At 42.6% G+C, this 21,280-nt stretch overlaps 1 protein-coding gene across 6 annotated transcripts in view; it reads right to left on the bottom strand.

The window, feature by feature from the left end:
• Positions 1-21,280, bottom strand: part of LOC137375437 (mediator of RNA polymerase II transcription subunit 12-like protein) — a 604,549-nt gene that overhangs the window by 511,260 nt on the left and 72,009 nt on the right. For all 6 annotated transcript variants that reach the window (XM_068042658.1, XM_068042659.1, XM_068042662.1 and 3 more), the window contains exons 6-8: positions 18,688-18,860; positions 10,085-10,195; positions 4,992-5,264 (exon numbers count right to left, since the gene is read on the bottom strand). In XM_068042658.1, the coding sequence (XP_067898759.1) occupies positions 4,992-5,264; positions 10,085-10,195; positions 18,688-18,860 (557 nt within the window). The remainder of the gene's footprint in view (positions 1-4,991; positions 5,265-10,084; positions 10,196-18,687; positions 18,861-21,280) is intronic.

The following is a 21,280-nucleotide window of genomic DNA, read 5'->3' as shown; positions in this document are numbered from 1 at the left end:
CACAGACCCAGTCAGCAGCTATGTCCTTTAGGACTCAGCCAGCTCGGTCAGTAGTGCTGCTACCAAGCTACTCTTGGTGATGGACATCGAAATCCCCCACCCAGAGTACATTTTCTGCCCTTGCCACCCTCAGTGCTTCCTCCAAGTGGTGTTCAACATGGAGGATTACTGAGTCATCAGCTGAAGGAGGGCAGTAGGTGGTAATCAGCAGAAGGTTTCCTTGTCCATGTTTGACCTGATGCCATGAGACTTCATGGGGTCCAGAGTCAACGTTGAGGACTGCCAGGGCAACTCCCTCCCTACTGTCTACCACCTCCTCTGCTGGGTCTGTCCTGCTGGTGGGACGGGACATACCCGGGGATGGTGATGGCAGTGTCTGGGACATTGTCTGTCAGGTATGATTCCGTGAGTATGTCTGGCTGCTGCTTGACTAGTCTGTGGGACAGCTCTCCCAACTTTGGCACAAGCCCCCAGATGTTAGTAAGGAGGAGGTTTGCAGGGTCGACAGGGCTGGGTTCGCCCTTGTCGTTTCCGGTGCCGAGGTCGATGCCAGGTGGTCCGTCCAGTTTCATTCCTTTTTATTGACTTCGTAGCGGTTAGATACAACTGGCTTGCTGGGCCATTTCAGAGGGCATACAAGAGTCAACCACATTGCTGTGGGTCTGGAGTCACATGTAGGCCAGACCAGGTAAGGACAGCAGATCTCCTTCCCTAAAAGGACATGAGTGAACCAGATGGGTTTTTACAACAATTGACAACGGTTTCATGGCCATCATTAGACTAGTTTTTTAATTCCAGATTTATTAATTGAACTCAAATTCCACCTTCTGCTGTGGTGGGATTTGAACCCATGTCCCCAGAGCAATACCCTGGGTCTCTAGGTCACTAGTCCAATGACAATACCACTAGTCCACCGCCTCCCCCCTACATCCGTGACGCTTCTGAAGCCCTACATCATTTTGACAATTTCCAGTTTCCTGGCCCTAACCGCCTCCTCTTCACTATGGATGTCCAATCTCTCTACACCTCCATCCCCCACCAGGATGGTTTGAGGGCTCTCCACTTCTTCCTTTAACAGAGGCCCAACCAGTCCCCATCCACCACCGCCCTCCTCCTCCTCCGCCTGTCTGAACTTGTTCTCACATTGAACAACTTCTCCTTCAACTCCACTCACTTCCTTCAGGTAAAAGGTGTTGCTATGGGTACCCGCATGGGTCCTAGTTATGCCTGTCTTTTTGTGGGATATGTCGAACATTCCTTGTTCCAGTCTTACTCAGGCCCCCTCCTCCAATTCTTTTTCCGGTACATTGATGACGGTCGGTGCCATTTTCTGCTCCCGCCCCGAACTGGAAAACTTCATCAACTTTGCTTCCAATTTCCACCCTTCTCTCACCATCACATGATCCATCTCCGACACTACCATTCCCTTCCTCGACTTCTCTGTCTCCATCTCTGGGATAGGCTGTCTGCTAATATTCATTATAAACCCACCGACTCCCACAGCTACCTCGACTACACTTCATCATACCCTGCCTCCCGTAAGGACTCCATTCCATTCTCCCAGTTTCTCCATCTCCAATGCATCTGCTCTGATGATGCAACCTTCCAGTACAGCACTTCTGGTATGTCTTCCTTTTTCCTCAACCGAGGATTCCCCCCCACTGCGGTTGACAGGGCCCTCGACCGTGTCCAGCCCATTTCCCACACCTCTACCCTCATCCCTTCCTCTCCCTCTCAGAACCGCTATAGGGTTCCCCTTGTCCTCACTTCCACCCCAACAGTCTCCATATCCAAAGGATCATCCTCTGCCATTTCTGCCACACCCTGCGTGATGCCACTACCAAACGCATCTTCCCCTTCCTTCCAGTCAGCATTCCAAAGGAATCATTCCCTCTGTGACACCCTGGTCCACTCCTCCATTACCCTCACCACCTCGTCCCCTTCCCACGGCACCTTCCCATGCAATCGCAGGAGGTGTAATACCTGCCCATTTACCTCCTGTCTCCTCACTATCCCAGGCCCCAAACACTCCTTTCAGGTGAAGCAGCAATTTACTTCTTTTAATTTAGTATACTGTATTCGCCGCTCACAATGTGGTCTCCTCTACACTGGGGAGGCCAGACGCAGATTGGGTGACCGCTTTGCGGAACACCTCCACTCAGTCTGCAAGCATGACCTGGAGCTTCCGGTTGCTGGCCATTTCCACACTCCCCCCTGCTCTCATGCTCACATCTTTGTCCTGGGATTGCTGCAGTGTTCCAGTGAACATCAATGCAAGGTCAAGGAACAGCATCTCATTTATTGATTTGGCACACTGCAGCCTGCCCGACTGAACATTGAGTTCAATAATTTCAGAGCATGAGGGGTCCCCCTATCCATTTTCAGTTATTTTTTCTTTTTTCTTTATTTTATTTTAGTTTGTTTCTACTGTGTTTACCCACTGTTTTTTTTTTCATGTTTGTGCTTGGGGCCAGGGCTGTTCATTTTACTGTCAATTAACACCCTCTCTGTACTCATGCTTTGTCTTTCACCACACCATTAACATATTGTTTGCCTTTGTTCCATGACCTTCTGTTCAGTTATGCTCCGTGACCTGTCCTATCAACACCTTCTCTTTTGTTATCTTTTGCCCCACCCCTGGTTCACTTGCTTAAAATCTTTTACATTTCTAATATTTGTCAGTTCACTGACATGAAAAGCTAACTCTGCTTCTCTCTCCACAGATGCTGCCAGACCTGCTGAGTATTTGCAGCATTTCTTGTTTTTATTTCAGATTTCCAGCATCTGCACTATTTTGCTTTTATTTTAGTACCTAGGTGTATATGTGCATAAGTCATTGAAGGCGGCAGAACAGGTTGAGAGACCAGTCACTAAAGCATACAATATCCTGGGCTTTATTAAAAGGGGCATAGAGTACAAGAGCAAGGAAGTTATGTTGAACTTGTATAAGACACTAGTTCAGCCTCAGCTGGAGCATTGCATTCAGTTCTGGGTACCACACTTTAGGAAAGACGTGAGGACATTGGAGAGAGTACAGAAAAGATTCACAAGAATGTTCCAGGGATGAGGAATTTCTGTTATGAAGATAGACTGGAGAAGTTAGGACTGCTTTCCTTGGAGAAGAGAAGGCTGAGGGGTGACTGGATAGAGGTATTCAAAATTGTGAGGGGTCTGGACAGAGTAGATAGACAGAAACTGTTCCCCCTCATGAAAGGATCGAGAACGAGAGGGCACAGATTTAAAGTATTTGGTAAGAGAAGTAAAAGTGACATGAGGAAAAACTATTTCATGCAGAGAGTGGTTAAGTTCTGGAATGCACTGCCTGACAGTGTGGTGGAGGCAGGTTCAATTGAAGCTTTCAAAGGGGAATTAGACAGTTATATGCAAAGGAAGAAAGTGCAGGGTTACAGGGAGAAGGCAGGGGAATGGAACTGAGTGAACTGCTCTTTCGGAGAGTCAGTGCAGACACGATGGGCCAAATGGCCTCCTTCTGCACTGTAAGAATTCTGTGATATGGGCATTTTGTGGACATGTACCTCTGAAGAAGCAAGTTGAGATATGGCCAGGCCCTTTAGAGAGCGAAAAGGGAGAAGGAGAGCACACAAATATGAGGGAGGGGGAGAGAATTTATGAGAGAATGGAACGAACCTCCTGACAGTAGAAAGGAACTAGCAATCCACATACCAACCATTCTCTTCCATATTCATATTTTGCACGACATTCAACAACATCTTAGAGTGCACTTACGCTATCATTTGGAGTGCTATATACTCTAGATCTAGAATTACCACAGACTGAAGCCCTTGAGGAGACAGTTTCACACCTGAAATGTTAACTCTGTTTCTCTCTCCACAGATGCTGCCAGACCTGTTGAATATTTCCAGCACTCTGTTCTTATTTCACACTTCTTCAGTTTGATCCAGGCACTGAAATTCTGCACAGGGAAAGGAGTCTTCTCACCATGACTTCACAGTGCAACCTGTGAAGGCTCCAGAGAAACAGAAAACCACCCTGCAACCCATCTTGAAATATAACTCTAGTATTGTGTCACTATGGATTTGAAAGAGAGCATATTCAGGGGGTTCATTGGACCCACTTGGTTAAAAACTCTAACAAGTCAGGTAGTTAGTAATAGCATCAGATGAGCAACCAGAAGTTGGAAGTTCAACTCCCAGCATGGGAAGTAATGAAAGTAAATTCAATAAACCTTTTAATTAGTAGGCTAGCACTATGAAAATGATCAAAACTGTCGTGTGAACCAAATGATTAATTAATAGCCTTCAAAGAAAGAAAACCTTGTCAAATCTATGCATGACTCCAGTTTCTCAATATGTAGTTGGCTCAGTGCCCTCTGAAGTTGTCTAGGAAGCCACTCAGTTGTAAAAATAATGGTTCCACACTAGAAGGATTGCAGAGATTCAGGAGGCCCCAGCTCAAGGCAATAAATACAACTTTGCCAGTGCTGTCCATATCCGGAGATCAAATTAAAACAATATTAAATGGTTGCAGTGTGACTACTGTAAGCTGCACTCTCTAAAAAAAAAATGATTCACTAGGACTTACACAGGACTCTCTCCTGTCTGGTGGAATCAGATTCCCCATCTAGTTAATATTAATAAGGTACGGCCAGCTGCAAACTAATACTCTAGCTACTCAGCTCCATCCCGAACAGCACTGTGGGTATACCTTCACCACATAGACTGCAGCAGTTCAAGGCGGTTCACCACCACCTTCTCAAAAAGCATCTACGGATGGGCAATAAATGCCAGCCTAGTCACCGATGCCCACATCCCATGACTGAATAAATAAAAAAACCTGATATTGGTAACTAAAGCACAACCACAGCTGAAGTGTTACTTCCCCTTTCCATTGGCCAGTTGTCCTCAATAGATGCAATTACTGTTTCAAAAGTAATCTGAAGAAAAATTCATAAAAGCTTCAATAATCGCGACAGTGGAACACAGTTTGCTGAATACGGAGAAGTCACTCACCTGCAACATGCAACTTAGGCCATAAACTAAAGGACGATGCTGCGGACATGAATGGAAATCCGAGAAGGCCGACTGCACTGGACTCATTACTACAGCAGGAGCAGGAGGACCAGGAGCAGCCAGAGGAGGGTTATTTGGTCCAATAATCAGATGAGGTGAATGCGTGGGAACAAGGTTTGAAGAGTTTTCACTCAGAAGAACAGAAAGCCTCCTGGCACAGAAATAAGCAAGGCGACGAGACAAATAGGCCGACTGAACAAACTCTTCAGAATACTGAAAGAAAGAAAGGAGCAGTCGTTAGATAGATCATGTTAATTACCTACAACATTTATGGTTCATGATCAATTTTTCTGCCTTCTTTCCTACTCCTGTTAAGGGAAAGAGCAGCCTTGAATTGAGCTCCTTTTCAATCTAAATAAAACAAATATCTAGCCAGGTATCAAGTGAGATAGCCATAACAAGATCGACCAAAAGAGAGGAGGCCCAGCCTAACTTTGCACTCAAATATACCTCTTTATACATATAGGGTATGGTATTGTTGCGGTTATGTTACCGAACGAGAAATACAGAAGCCTACATGAATAATCCAGAGAACAGTTGTACGCATCCCTCCAAGGTAGTTTGGGAATCAAAACGGTTTAAAAATCAAATCTGGAAATAAAAATATGGGATCAGTAAACATGATGACAAAGCCATTAGATTGTCATAATAACCCAACTGGTTCACTGGTATATTGTAGCGAATGGAACATACCATTCTCACGCATTCTGACCTGTATGCGACTCCGGTTCCACACTAGCATGGGTTGACTCTTAACTGCCCTCTGAAGTAGCCTCGCAAGCCACTCAGTTGCATAAAAGCAGCAGTTCAAGAAGGAAGCCCACCATCGCCATCTCAGGGAATTAGGAATGGGCATGTTCTGATGAAAGGTCACAGACCTGAAATGTTAACGCTGCTTCTCTCTCAACAGATGCTGCCAGACCTGCTGAGTATTTCCAGCACTTCTTGTTTTTATTTCAGATTTCCAGCATCCGCAGTATTTAAGCTTTCATTTTAGGGACGGGCATTGCTGTCTTGTCAGTGACACACAAATCTCAAAAAAAAATGTTTTGTTTTTTTTTTAAACACAAAAAACACAGATTATAATCTGCCAATGTCAACCCCAATGCAAGGATACATTCTGGTACCTAGTCTTTCAAGTTCAGATCCTCAGCAGGCAGTTTATTTACCTACAGAGCCATCTCTGGAGCAACTTTGAGTTCTAAATACATTCTGTAAGAGCACAATCACACAGTTTCATGATAATAATCAATATCTTAAATTTTTTATATTTTTATTATATATAAAAGGATGGGAGATAAATCAACAATCGCAGGAACATGAAATTAGAGTCAAAGTTGTCAGTTTCCATCCTGCGTTTGTGCAGGGAATGCGACAAGTCTCCATGAGTTTTTAAAACTGTGAAGAGTGGCAGCTTGCTAGACATACACCACTTGACTGCTATACAAAGCTATGAAATAACTTCAACCTATTCCAAAAATCCAAAAGGTCATACCTACCTAAGAAACTGTAATGAGTTTGTCTGCCATAATTATATCATGTAGGCATTAACGGAGGTGAGAATGTTAGGAAAGAGAAACAATCTCCTGTGGCTTTGCTCAGACTGAGATCGAGATCTGGAGTGCAATTAGAGCACAATTATGTTGTTTAACATGGTCCATTCTGAACCATATAGCAGAGATTAGCAGGGGTTTGAGGAGCGAGGTTCAGCAATAATGGGGTAAGATGAACTGTGCATGAATTTTAAACTTAGAATTACCAACTTTAAGGAAAAAACAGTAGTCACCCAATAGCAAAAGCACCATTCCGCCCCCAAAGGGTTTAAAATCAAAAAACTACAGATGATTGTTTTATCCTATTGGGAAATAGGAATTTGGCTTTAAGTACCATTTTTTTTGTCATGATTGATACCAAAACTGGCCACTTACAGAGCAACTCACTTCCTAATTGCAAATCCTAGTCTAACTGCACGATATTGCATTAGATTGAGAAAGAAGTCAACCTTAAGGTGCCTTATTGGAGTTGTAGTCTATCAGTCTGATAAACACCTTGGGCCAGAATTTACCTTAAAACTAACTAGGTTAACAGTGCTCATTATTTATGCATGAATCAGGCAACAAATTCTGGCAAGTGCAGATGTACAGTTAAACACAAAAATCTGGAAATTGTTGTCCAAGATATGCCACCCCACAAAAACGGCATTGTCCCATTCAAATATATTAAACAGCATGAAGTTCCCCTACTTAGATCACAGATATGGACTACACTCACCAAAGCGAGTTAGGGCTTGCCCATTTCAGTCTATGTAACCATTTAACGGCCTAACTAATTACTACCAAACTAGATCTCCGGCACTGAAAATGCTTTTACAAATGTGGAATCTCATTCAGCCTTTAATTGTTGTTCAAGATTTTAAAACATCTTACTTTTTTGTGTCTCTTTTATACCTTTTTTTAAAATTTATTTCATGGGATGTGGGACACACTGGCAAGGCCAGCATTTCTTGCCCATCCTTAATTGCCCTCAAGAAGGTGCTGCTGAGCTGCCTTCTTGAACCACTGCAGTCAATCAGGTGTGTGTACACCCACAGTCCTGTTAAGGAGGGAGTTCCAGGAATTGCTCCAGCAGCAGTGAAGGAACAGTGATATATTTCCGAATCAGGATGGTGTGTGACTTGGAAAGGAATTTGCAGATGGTGGTGTTCCCACACATCTGCTGCCCTTGTTCTTCTAGGTGGAAGAGGTCACAGGTTTGGAAGGTGCTGTCGAAGCAGGCATGGTGAGTTCCTGCAGTGCATCTTGTAAATGGCACACACTGCTGCCACTCTCAGTGATGGAGGGAGTGAATGTTTAAGGTGGCGGATGGGATGCCGATCAAGCGGGCTGCTTTGTCCCGGATGATTTTGAACTTCCCGAGTGTTGTTGGAGCCGCACTCTTCTGGGCAAGTGGTGAGTATTGCATCACACTAACTTATGCCTTGTGGACGGTGGATAGGCTTTGGGGAGTCAGGAGGTGGGTTACTCGGCACAGAATTCCCAGCCTCTGACCTGCTCTTGTGGCCACAATATTTATGTGGCTGGTACAGTTTAACGCATAGTTAATAAATGCTAGCCTAGTCAGCGACGCCCACAGCCTACAAACGAATAAAAAAGGAAATACAGAGTTGCTGAACCTGTTCGCACAGGTCCCAGATGCCCTGTAAAGATGCCATGCCATTTCGATATCCTACATGCAGCAACTTTTCGTGGATCATGGAAAATTAACAGGCTAGGGCATTTCTAACTAACTGGACATCATTCATTAGCCGGTTACAGTACATTCTGGACCATTCACATTTATGCATTCTGGGAGTTGAAGTTCACATATGCAACAGTAATAGTAACATGGCTGCATTGAGTGTCTAGTTAATTGGACCTTATTAAGTCCCAGGCTTTTGTGGCAGAGACAAGCCTCCAAACGGAAACACACAAAGACAACTCCAGGTAAGTCTGATGATCTTCACTATGTAATGTGTTCAATCATGTTAGAAACTTTGTCTTTAGTATTGTGTCCTCGAGCTACTGAAAACAAGATGGAAGCAGAAAAGATTTTCCAAGAAATACTCAGAACAATTCAATTGGTTCCAGTTCTATCCTTCATTAGCTAGTTGTAGCTGTTTTCTGGCTCGCAATTTCTCATTCATTCTACTGTAACTTGTTGCAATTCCATGAATTACATTTCAACCAGTCAAGTATGAGAGTGACACAGACTCTACAAATGCAAGATGGGCCCCTGTGTCAATATGTAAATTTTAAATCACAATTATGCAGATACTTATCAAAGGATTCTACGTAATAGAGTAACTCATGTAGAACACCAAAAGTAATAAATCTTCAACTTTGATCTATTGCACACCAGCCTATTTAGGATACTATTTTCTTCTGCTCATCAAGGCGATGGTTGTCAGTGCTGAGAAGAAGAACTCATGATCCATTTTGGGAATGCCATTGTAGACACTCACAGATTAGCACAGCATTGGATTTTTGAGCAGTAAAACATTCTTCTCTTTCTCAACCAGGCCCATCATGCCTTACTCAAGAACCGGGTCAATTTTCTACTTCCCAGAATAGCCACCCCTCGTGGCCTCTCAGCCAGTCAATCATTGCCAAATTAGGGACAGACTGGTGATGAGTTTCCATACCGGAACTGGACTTAAATTCCAACCTCAGTTAACATAGAACCAATACCTCCAAGCAGAGAGCAGACTTTCAATCCTACACACTGTACTGGATTCAAACCCAGTCTGTATAACACTGTATGGAGGTAAGGTTACAGATATATTAAATATTGCAGGAAGCCTTGTGGCAGGTTAGTAATCCAGAGGTTCAGGCTAGTGCTCTGGGGAAATGGGTTCGAATCCTACCATGGCAGATAGTGAAATTTGAATTATATTAATAAATCTAGAATTTTAAAAAAAGCTAGTCTAATGGTGACCATGAAACCATGTTGATTGTTGTAAAAACCCATCTGGTTCACTAATGGCCTTTAGGGAAGGAAATCTGCAGCCCCTGCCTGGTCTGGCCTACATACGACTCCAGACCCAAAGCAAATGTGGTTGACTCTTAAAAATGCCCTCTGAAATGGCCAAGCAAACCATTCAGTTAAAGGGCAATTAGGGATGGGCAATAAATGCTGGCCTAGCCAGTGACGCCCACATCCCACGAACGAATAAAAAACAGTTGTCAAAATATCATCCTTCGACTGCAAAAGTGTAAGTATGAACGTATTTGCGTCATTTTAAATAGGAATTTAATTCAACCCGAGGACTTATTCCCAAACATTTTTTTTTAAGTTTCTGCAATGTTCAAACAAAAAAAAATTGTGTGTGTGGATTTTTTTCTTTTAAAAGAGCTTTGTCAACAGAGTAGACAATTTGGAGCCAAGAATCCCCAACTCCAAACAGTTTGTATCAGATAGAAAGTAGAATGATGGAAGACTTTTTTTTTAAGAACACAAAACTTGATGGGGAAAGGGGAAACACTTATTTTGCCTACCTGTAACATTAGTGGCAACAGCAACTTAAGGAGCTCGTCATCTACTGGTCTGACTTTTTCCAGAACATCGAGGATCCAGGTCAAATACTCATGTCTCTCCAACATCCCGTCCTATAACATGACATGCATGCAAGTTAAAACAAGCTTCTTTTTTTCTGCTCTTCGTGCTTAGCAAATCAATGCATCGTCTTTTACAGCTAAAGCAAGCAACTTGGATCCCAATGTTTCCAGTGCCTGTAAGAACTGCTAATGCAGATCTCGGGCAGCATATCACAGAATAACTGCAGAAATGTTCAAAATGCGTCACAGAAGGTCAGTCAGTGCCAAATGTGATGCAACTTCTGAGAGGAAGAAAAGTAAATAATTATTACAGAAAAGGAAATATATTAGGATCAATGACTGCCCAAAGCCAAGCCCTCCCATTGACAGTTAATAATGGTGCTGCTTACGACGATCTGATTATTCTATGGTTTAAAAAAAAATCCAGCTCAAGGTGTTGAGCATCAGCATCACTTAACCGACTGCCTTGGCAGTGACATGAAGACATATGGGTCATTTGCTGTAAACACAGATTTATCAATACAGCCTGAATGATGACAAATCAATAATTTGCTTCTGGTTCTGTCGCGTTGCATCAGCACCCCAAAGATTTTGACCTCAACACTAACATGACTAAGTTTCAGTGTAGTACGTCAAAAAGAAAGTCAACTCAATTCGGGGAAGGGGGTAATAGCAATTGCCACCAGGCAGTGCGTTAAAACATATGCTCCCACGCCCATGTCAAAATCTTTTTAAATGTTTCTAACAAACTGCCTACAGAGTTTACATATTCTAATATCATGATACATTACAACTTCCCGTAGCACTCAAACACTGAGTCATCTTGAGATGGATAGCACGAAATAAAAGACAGGAACAGTGATTTGGGGGAAGGAACGTTGAGGCACTTGAGTGGTAGTGAACTTGCTAATATCATTTAGTAATGACCCCAGTTTCAAATCTAACATAACCAGGCAATTGTATCACTTTTCTTTTAAAATAAAGACAAAACATCAGAAAATAAAATGTGATTCATGCACAGGATGGACATACATTCTGAAAATATATTACAAGCAAATTTCTACATGTAGGAGGTTTAGAGGGGGCGGAACTTCTTTTACCAGGGAGTGCTGGGGATCTGGAACTCACTGCCTGAAAGGGTGGTAGAGGCAGAAACCCTCATAATATTTAAAATGTACTTGGATTATGCACCTGAAGTGCCGCAATCTACAAGGCTACAGACCAAGAGCTGAAAAGTGAGATTGGGCTGGATGGCTCTTTGTCAGCTGGCACGGACACAATGGGCCAGATGGGCTCCTTCTGTGCTGTAAATTTCTATGATTCTAAATTGCCTATGGGATTGCCCGCAATTCTTGAAGAGCAGAGCCCTGGTGAGGGTCAGAGAAAGAGAAGAAAGTTGAAGACAAATATGAAGAAAATGGTAACATGCACTTGAATAACATATTTAACACAAAAAAATGCCCTAAATGGGATACGAAAAGACAGTCACAAAAAGTTTTTAAAATGGTTCTAAATATTGAAAACTTACATGAATTTTGCGGGGATTGCTGCACCAGGACAAGGACAGTTTTAAGTATTGGTGCTAAACATTAAGTTGCTGGGAGGCAGAGAAGCTACCACACCACCAACTACTGGATCGAGGCCTGAACTGTGGCAGCTCATGGTTGATGGAGCTGAATAGAGAATTCCCATTAGAAATGCGGACAGAAATGTTTATTTTTTTTTATTCATTTGTGGGATTTGGGCGTCGCAGGCTTGGCCAGCATTTATTTCCCATCCCCAATTGCCCTTGAACTGAGTGGCTTGCTCGGCCATTTAGGAGGGCAGTTAAGAGTCAACCACATTGCTTTGTGGTCTGGAATCACATGTAGGCCAGACCAGGTAACCCCCACTCTGCCTTGCTCTTCCCTGCCCACTCTTGCTACCAGCAACCCCTTCCACACCCTGTTCCAGTTACCATGGACCTCTGGGGAGGGGTAAGAGGAGGGTGGACAAATGAGGAAGCCCACCGTAGGGGGGAGGAAAGGACACTTGATGAAGAGAGTCAGCAGTAGCAGACAGCAGGAGAAGATCTGACAGGACACTAGACAGCTGGCCCGATCAATGAATTTTTCTCCCATTCCCCACCCTCCCCCTCCACAAGGATGAAGGTCGGGGTGCATAGAGAGTTGGTAAGAGGTAAATAAATTCACTGACATTTCCCATGGGATGGGAGAGACAAGGGGAATGACACAGAAGAGAAAGGGTGTAGGGACATAGTGATGATGGAAAGCAAAGTAGTCATGGTAACAGATAGTACAGTAAGGGTGCCTGACTATGGTTTAGCTATAATGTCAACATCTATGTCCACACTTCTAATGGGAATTCTCTATTCAGTTCTACTAACAATGGGCTGTCATGATCCAGACCTCAATCCAGAAGTTGGTGACGTGGTAACTTCTCTCTGCCTCCCAGCAGCTTAAGGACACAAGGTACGAATGATAAGGTCAGTCCACAAACATGATCATGATATCAAAGAGTGGGTGCGGGAAAACAAAGTACAAGTTTGTGCAGGTGGAAAGGGTGTTGGGACTGACAAAAGACCGAGCGCAACAGTGATTATGTTATTCTATCTCTGTCTCCGAAGCATCAACTGTCAGCATGTGCTGGGGGTGAGGGAACACTTGGATGATATTGGATTAGAAGATCTTAGCACAAATTAGCACAAGCAGCAATTACACGCATCTTTAGAACATTTATATGAGTAGAGTATAATTGGATTTAAAGAGAGAGTATATTGTACAAGAAAAAGAACCATCAAAAAGCCCAGCAAAGAGTCAGTGGCTATTCTTCTGAACTTATTTAACACAAACTCTCAGCTAACTAATCTGATGTAGCTCAGCACATTAGGGAATAGGTCTGTTACTTTCCTAATTTTCACTTCACTGAGTCATTACATTACAGATCAAGCTCTAATGCTGAATTAGGTCATGTTTTACGCTGACATGATCATAAGCTAAAAAAGCAGCGCATCATTGTGTCCTCATGTGGCTGTCAGCCAAGGGCATCAGAGGGACAAAAGCGTTCCGCTTGTTGCCTCAAAAACAGAAACTTTTAAATAGTCTTTCATGTTTTACTTTTACAAGGCGGTGGTAGAAGGGGTGGGGAGGCGGGCGTTAGAAATCTACAAATACAGGCACAGTATTTAAAAAGGTATGGGGGATTGAAACTCACCCTGCAATATTCATTAGAAACCCGTTAACATGTCCGTTAATAAAGGGCTACTCCTTTGTTAGAGCCAGCCAAGAAATTTCTTACGAACACTTCAATGTATTTACTACTAATATTGCAAAGCACAATTACAACCCAAAATGATAAAAGAAAGTCATTTCCATTAATTGTTTTTGAATATTTTAGTTTTAAAAAGTTGAGTCGTGGGGGTAGGGAATGGAGTAAAAGTCCCAATTGTGCAGAGTTTAAATCAGAGAATGCACAATTCAAATGGCAGGATCATTTAAAGATCCTTATGCTTTATGGTCGAACACCGAGTTATAGTTCAGCAACTTTATCCAGCAAGTCATCCCTCCCCCATCACCCTAGGTCAACAAAACACTGTTTAAACAAATATATTCCACCAAAAGTAAAACTAACTGAAAAAAAAGACAAACAGTGTGTTAATAATAATTCTTTGTTAACGGTTCAGTTTCGAAAAGGGGAACTGAAGCCAAAAACCCTTCTTTAAGTCCCACTTGCTCGACAGCTGTGAGTTTCCAACTGATTTGCACCGACATCCCCCTTTATACTGTAGAACACCTTCTACATGAAGCAGCTCTGTAATGTGGCAGGGCTCCTGCTGTTACTTAATGTTTATGTTTATGTTTAGAGATACAGCACTGAAACAGGCCCTTCGGCCCACCAAGTCTGTGCCGACCATCAACCACCCATTTATACTAATCCTACACTAATTCCATATTCCTACCACATCCCCACCTGTCCCTATATTTCCCTACCACCTACCTATACTAGGGGCAATATATAATGGCCAATTAACCTATCAACCAGCAAGTCTTTGGCATGTGGGAGGAAACCGGAGCACCCGGAGGAAACCCACGCAGACACAGGGAGAACTTGCAAACTCCACACAGGCAGTACCCAGAATTGAACCCGGGTCGCTGGAGCTGTGAGGCTGCGGTGCTAACCACTGCGCCGCCCAAATCCTATCCTATCCTATTTACATTGGTGGGACAAATTCCCCAGCACAAGCGAGAAAGGAAGAAACAGTCATATAAAGAATGTCAGGATTGTAACTTTCAGTTTTTGACTAGACATTCTTGGCTAGTGAGAGAGGTGGTGAATAATGCGAAAATTGAACTGCCATTCACTGTGGCATCAATGAGCAATTATCCGTCCAACAGGCAACAAAAAACAATGACTATTTGAAAGTGCTGTGAGCATCACTCGTGCTTCTGGAAGAGCCTTCAAAAGCCACCCCTGAACTAGATCCACATTCTTCCACTACCATGAATATCCCTCATTTAAAATTGCAGTGCCAAAGTCAGGACCGTAATACAATAGGGCTATAATATTTGTTTTATTCTTCCTGGGAATATGAGCATCACAAAGAAAACTAGCATTTACTGCCCATCCTTAGACGTTCTTGAGAAGATAGCATTGGACCATCTTCCCGAACCCCTACAGTCCACACAGTGGATATGCTCCACCAGTGCTGTTACGTAGGGGTTTCAGGAATTTGACCCTGAGACAATGAATGAATAGATATATAAATCCAGGCAGTGTGAGACTTAGAGGGGAACTTGGAGGTGGTGGTGTTCCAATGGGCCTGCTGCTGTTGCTTTTCTAGGCGGCAATGGTCATGGATTTGGGAGGTACTGATGACTAAATGACAAGGCAGAGCCACTGCAGTTGTTTGCATCCATCATAATGCAGATGCAAAGTTCCTATACTGCACATCAGAGCTGATCAGAGCCTGCAAAACCAGGAGAGCTACACAGCTCACTAAATTACACTAAGGAGTAATCTAAATAAGCCACTGTGCTATTTTCTGCAAGAATAAAATACCCATGAAGGAGTCAGGGTGACCAAGTCATATCTAGCCTGCACAAAATCTTTTGTAAATTTCTCCCAGCACCATGAATTTTCTTGATCCAACACTACATCGTTACCAGCACCAGAAAGTTCTGTAAAGTGAGTCAACTCCAACTGTCAGAACAATGGTGTATTTTACAGCACAGAAAATAAATTAATAGCTTATATAATGTTGAAAGATTTAATTGGGACCGATGTAACTCTAAACCCCAGAGGATTAATCTGAGTTTCCATTATTCCATCCAATCTTAGCAGGAAATACACATTAAATGAAGATCCAATTCACAAAACCATCCAACATGATCTCTACTGTTCTGTGAGCATCAAGAGTATCTTTAGTCAGCAACATACACAAACCTGTTCATTTACCAAGCAAGATGCAAAACAGAGACCATATTTTGGTTGGATAGCAAAGGAATTAGAACATTGATTTGTACAATCTAAAGGTGCCATTTGAGAAATACTCAGTAATTCTGCATATCCTTTGTATTTTGCATGTGATAAGTGATAATTTTTTTTTATACAAGCATGCAGCGTGGTGAGAAAAGATAAAGCAGCATTAACCAATGTGAGTGAAGTTTCTGTCGCACTGTCTAGAGCCAAGATGCACTGCAACAACTCGCCAAAACTTCTTTGATAGCACCTCCCAAACTCACAAGTTGTACTACGTAGAACGACGAGGGCAGCAAGTGCAAGGTAACACCATCACCTGCAAGTTCCCCCCAAGCCCCACACCATCCAGACTTGGTCATATGTCGGCCGTTCCTTGATTGTCTTTGGGTTAAAATCCTAGAACTCCCTACCTAACAGCACTGTGGGTGTATCTACACCACAGTGACTGCAGGGGTTCAAGAAGGTGGCTCACCACCACCTTGTCAAGGGCAATTAGGGAAGGGCAATAAGTGCAGGCCTTGCCAATACCCACACCCCATGAATGGATAACTAAAAAAAAGCTACAATTATGCTGCATACAGTGGCTTTTTGACCTTGTATGGATGGCAGAAAAAGTGTGTTCACTTCTCAGGATCACTATAGGACACCATTACTCCAATATGAATATAAATCAGAAGTAGTCACAATCAAACTTGTTAGTTAGTGCTCTGGTCAGACCACAGCTTGAAAACCTGGTGCAATTTTGGTCAAACATTTAAATGCTGCAGACAATGCACAGAAAAGCCACAAGAGTAATCCTTAGCAACACATGAAGAGGACTGGAGACTCTTAGGCTTTTCAGCCTATGAAAGAGGCAACCAAGATGCATGTCCACAGTAGCTAAATATGGTCGGAAAAGGTAATTCAAGTAAATTACATTAAACTAAATTGCAAGAGTTAGCACAAGGGGCACAGATTCAAGCTAGTAAAGGGTAACTTTAGGACTAGTATGAAACGGTTTGCATAAAGGAGTGATCAATATATAGAATTAAGAGGAGTGGTGGTGAAAAACCCATGAATCATTTAAGGAATAATCGGCTGCTGCAAATGGGGGGGAGCCGAAGGGTTTTTCTGGATGGATCAACCAAGATAAGCTGAATGACTATCCTCCTCAATAATGATCTTGTGATTGCGTTGCAGCATGGAATAACAAGGGCATGTTTTTTCATCTCATTCAAGTTACTATTAGGAACCCAAGTATTTCTAGAGAAAGTCAGAGACAAAAAGGACAAAAAAGACTTGCACTTATATAGCACCTTTCATGACCTCTGGATGCCCAAAGTGCTCGACAGCCAATTAAACACCTTCTGAAGCCGAGTGGTAATGAAGGAAACAGCAGCCAATTTATGCACAGCAAGGTCCCACAAACAGCAAGGTGATAATGACCAGGTAATTCCTCTTTAGGTGTTAGTTGTTCTGAACAATTGCTGCTCTCCTTTCTACTCCTTCTCGCCTCAGTGCAAAACACACTAGTTTAGAAGACTGCGTTGCCATGGTTTGGTCACAGATCGTGACTGTACCAAACAGAAAAGGCACTGAAGATAAAATCATATTTGCAATTAAAATAATCTAAGGTTTATGCACAAAAGACTTCCTCACACAGGAATGCACTCTGTTGCTTTGAAATCTAACCCATTACTCACTCTCGAAATGACAGTAGCTTGGTGGTTAAAAGATCATACACAATACGAAGCTGGTACAGAAGTAATGCTGAGAAGAATCAATTCCCATTGAATTTTCCAGTGTACACCCATCACCTCAATTCCCTATCGAGGCAAACATCTGTTATTTTTAAAAGTTAACACCTGAACAAATCACATAGTGTAGTCACTGTTGTAACGGAGCCAATTTGCGCACAGCAAGCTCCCAAAAACAGCAAAGTGATAATGAGCAAATAGTCTGTTTTTAGTGATGTTGACTATGGATAAGTATTAGCCAGAAAACCTGAGAAATTATCTCCCCTGCTCTTCTTCAAATTTACATCCGCCCGAGAGGAAAGACGGGGCGTCGGTTTAACATCTGACAGTACAGCACTCCTTCAATATTGCAATGGGAGTCTCAGCCTAGATCTTTATGCTCAAATCTCTGGAGTGGGACTTGAAACTACAACCTCCTGCCTGAGAGGTGAGAATGCAACCCAATGAGCCACAGCACTGAATTCACAAGCCTGAAGCAAAGATAGAGACGGTAAACTTTTATCCTCCTCCTTCCTTCTCTTTCCTGTCCCAAATTACTTTCAAAAAGTATTCGGTGCAGGGTCAAATGACACTTTTAAAAAGGGAGCTAGACCAATAATGCTGAGGCTGGTCCATGAAGCTTAGAGAGACATTAATAGCACTGCTAGATTTCTTCAGCACGAGTTGAGGGAAAGAATTTAAATATAGGTGGATGAACAGTTGAAATGGGAAAGAAGTCCACAATAGAATAAACCAAAATGAAACAAAGCAGAAAAATCTATAAATACACAACAGGCCAGTCAACATCTGTTGCCTCTTGTCAGATCATGGTTCAGAAAATGAAGAGTTACAACCAAATCAATAACCAGTCGGCTATCTCAATTCATCTTTTATATTTGATGTGGAATAATGATAAATGGACTCGAGATAGAGGAGGATTGATGGGAAGAATGGTCTTTTCATGCTCCATTCCTTGTGTCAATATGTACCTATGGACTGTTAGAGGCCATACAATCATATCCCAGCCCTTCAAGTACAGAGGAGAAGACAGGAACGTTTACATTCTTTCTGATCAACGTGGTATGGTTGCCAACCCTCCAGGATTGCCCTGGAGTAACCAGGAATTAAGGACTAATCTCTAGGACACTGCTGCGAGCAACCCAGGAGAAAGATCATTGGGGAATTAAGAGAAATCGTGATTTTTTTCATTTTCTTTCAATAGTTTTATTAGTTATAAAAAATATTGCGGATGGGGGAAGAAAATGCTGTTGAATGAGTGGGGCGGTTGGAGACGAGAGGTCATGCAATGAAGTCTCCAGGAATATGTCCAGAGGTGGCAACCCTATTTACCTGGAACATGTAAAACGCCAGCTTCTCATTGTACTCCCACTGTTTTATTGCTTGTTCCACCTCCGGAGGCACTGTTGTTGTAGACGTAGGGCCTTGGCCTGCAGGTCCGTGATAATATTCAGCAATTTTAACCAGCTGTTCACGAAGGTACCTTGTCAAAATCTGAGTCCATTCTGTAAAGGGAGGAGGAAAAGGCAAAATTAAATCAAGGCGTGACTTCAAAAGGACCATTCCAACTCAAATCAGAAAAGTCCCTGATGGTTGGCATCCTAGAAGGCTTCGGAATATCCAAGAGAAGGCATCAAAGGTTCTGGCTACAGTCTTTCAAAACATCCTTGGATGTGAAAGTGGTGCCAGAGGCTGCCAATGTAATACCCTCAGTTCAACAAGAGATAAACCAGCCAAAAGCAGAGCACTCAATCCCACATTGATAGTGGATAAGCCTCTAAATGCCATGACATGGCCTAAAATTGACACTCACCTAGAAAGACATGGATTGATGAGAGACAAAACACATTTGTAAACGGCAAGTTGCATCACCACACTCTTCTGAACGTGAGCATGTTCGAGCCATAGGATGGATATAAAACAGCAGCAACTGCTTAGATATCCACAGGCAGAATAAAATACAGCAGCACAGCTAACCATTAATATCTACATTAATATCAATAGTGCTTTGTCTCCCCAGAGGCAGTAAGTGAAATCACCAAGTGATGCTCTGTGCCTCCAAAAGGTATATACATTGCCTTGTTCATTCTACACTACAATTATAGAGACAGCGGAACAACACAAGCAGGGTAGGACACCTTATTTCAGATATGAAGTTATTAGTTCAGACTTCTTGTGCAGGTGAGCAATCATTTAAAGAGTAGCAAGTTAACATGTCTCCCCTCACCACCACCACCAAAAAGTCATTCATCTCATTCCCATTTATGGGCAGAGTAGGTGTCTCATTTGCCTATTTAACAGTAGCCACACTCCAAAATCAAAATCATTGTGCAAAAGACGGCATCATTTTGACATCAGCATTATATATACCACACTGCAAACCAGCGACTGCTTGTCGATTTTCACACAAAATTCAATCAATGCAACCTTTTCTGACTTGCATTCATTGAAATGGGTGAGGAAACTAATTGAACATTTTTTTAAAGAAAGAAAATAGGGCGAAAAAATTGTAAATCTTTATTGTTATGTTCAGGAATGGGATGGAGGGTCTATTTGCAACAGTAGTAGTGAGGCTTAGGAAGTTTTGAAAGATCTGATCTGCATTACTGTTCCCGTAGTGAAATTAGTAGAACTCACGTCTTTAGTGATGAATTGCAAAATGCATTATGAATGATGTGGACAAATCATTCTAGAGTGGCAATTTTGACAAAGTCTTTGAGTGGATAAATTCAAAGTGGTAATTTTTTTTAAAAATATGCTGGAGAGACTGCACCATGTAATGGCATTTGCAGGATTTGCATGTAGCAGAAGCAAGCAAAACAAATTGAAAAATCAGGGACCTCACTCAGGTCAGGCTGCATCATCGTTCTAAGTGTCCTTCCATTTCCCAGCTGAGTACAGAGAAAAAAAATACTTGCTTTAATATAGACCTCCAATGGCATCAGCATGCCCCAAAGTGCTTTAGAGAGAGACCGGTGGGGAGGATAAAACACTGGCCCCACAAAGTGACAGCAGAGAGAGACCAGCAGCGAGGATAAAAGAGTACTGGGGAAAGTTCAAGAAAATAGCGAAGTGTGACATCACAGGAAAGCATGTAAGTGAATGGTTCGGGCATATTTCTCTCTCTCACCTTCAAATTCAGATCCAGGAAATTAATAGCCTCAAACAGGGTGAGTATAACAGTGAAAGAATTAAAAATAGTAGCACATTGCAGGTCTGAGGCAATAGTTAAAAATTATATTTTAAACAAGCTACCAACTCGATTCTGAAAGAGGGAATCGAGCTTTTTTTTTTTTTAAGAACATGGATGGGCAGCTGTGACCTGTTGCATGCAATTCCTGCGCCACGTGGGAACTCCAGGACACTTCACCTGTCTTGAGGGACGGCGTGTATAAGAAGTGTCTCCAGCTACTTCAGCTCGAACTCAGGATTTCTAAGCTTGAGGGGCAGCTGGAATCAGTGCAGAGCATCAGGGCTTAAAAATGGTGAGGACTGGGGGATTAATATACAAGAATATTAAGTGTCCAGAAAAGGAAAAAAGGGAGGTGGGATGGTAGGACTGATTAGGGAAGACATTGTAGGATTGGAAAGAGGGGATGTCCTTGAGGGGCAAGGACAGAATCCATTTGGTTAGAGTTGAGAAGCAAAGATCATGCTACAGGGGGCAGTCTATAGATCTCGAGAACGTGCGGGAGAGGGCGGGAAGCAAATCTGCAGAGAAATCACAGACATATGCAAGAACCATAGGGTTGAGATTAGGGGACTTGGATTACCTCAATATCGATTGGGATAATGTCAAGATAAAGCAAAAGGAGGGGGGAGAAATTTCTGAAATGCATTCAGGAGAACATCCTTGATCAGTAAGTTCTCGGCCCAACTAGAAAGGAGGCATTGCTCGATCTGGTGCTGGGAAATGAGGTGGGCA

The sequence above is a fragment of the Heterodontus francisci genome, chromosome 11 (assembly GCF_036365525.1).
Source record: "Heterodontus francisci isolate sHetFra1 chromosome 11, sHetFra1.hap1, whole genome shotgun sequence".
Taxonomy (NCBI): Eukaryota; Metazoa; Chordata; class Chondrichthyes; order Heterodontiformes; family Heterodontidae; genus Heterodontus; species Heterodontus francisci.
Note: the sequence above shows the minus strand (reverse complement) of the source record. Positions and strands in the feature narration are given on the sequence as shown.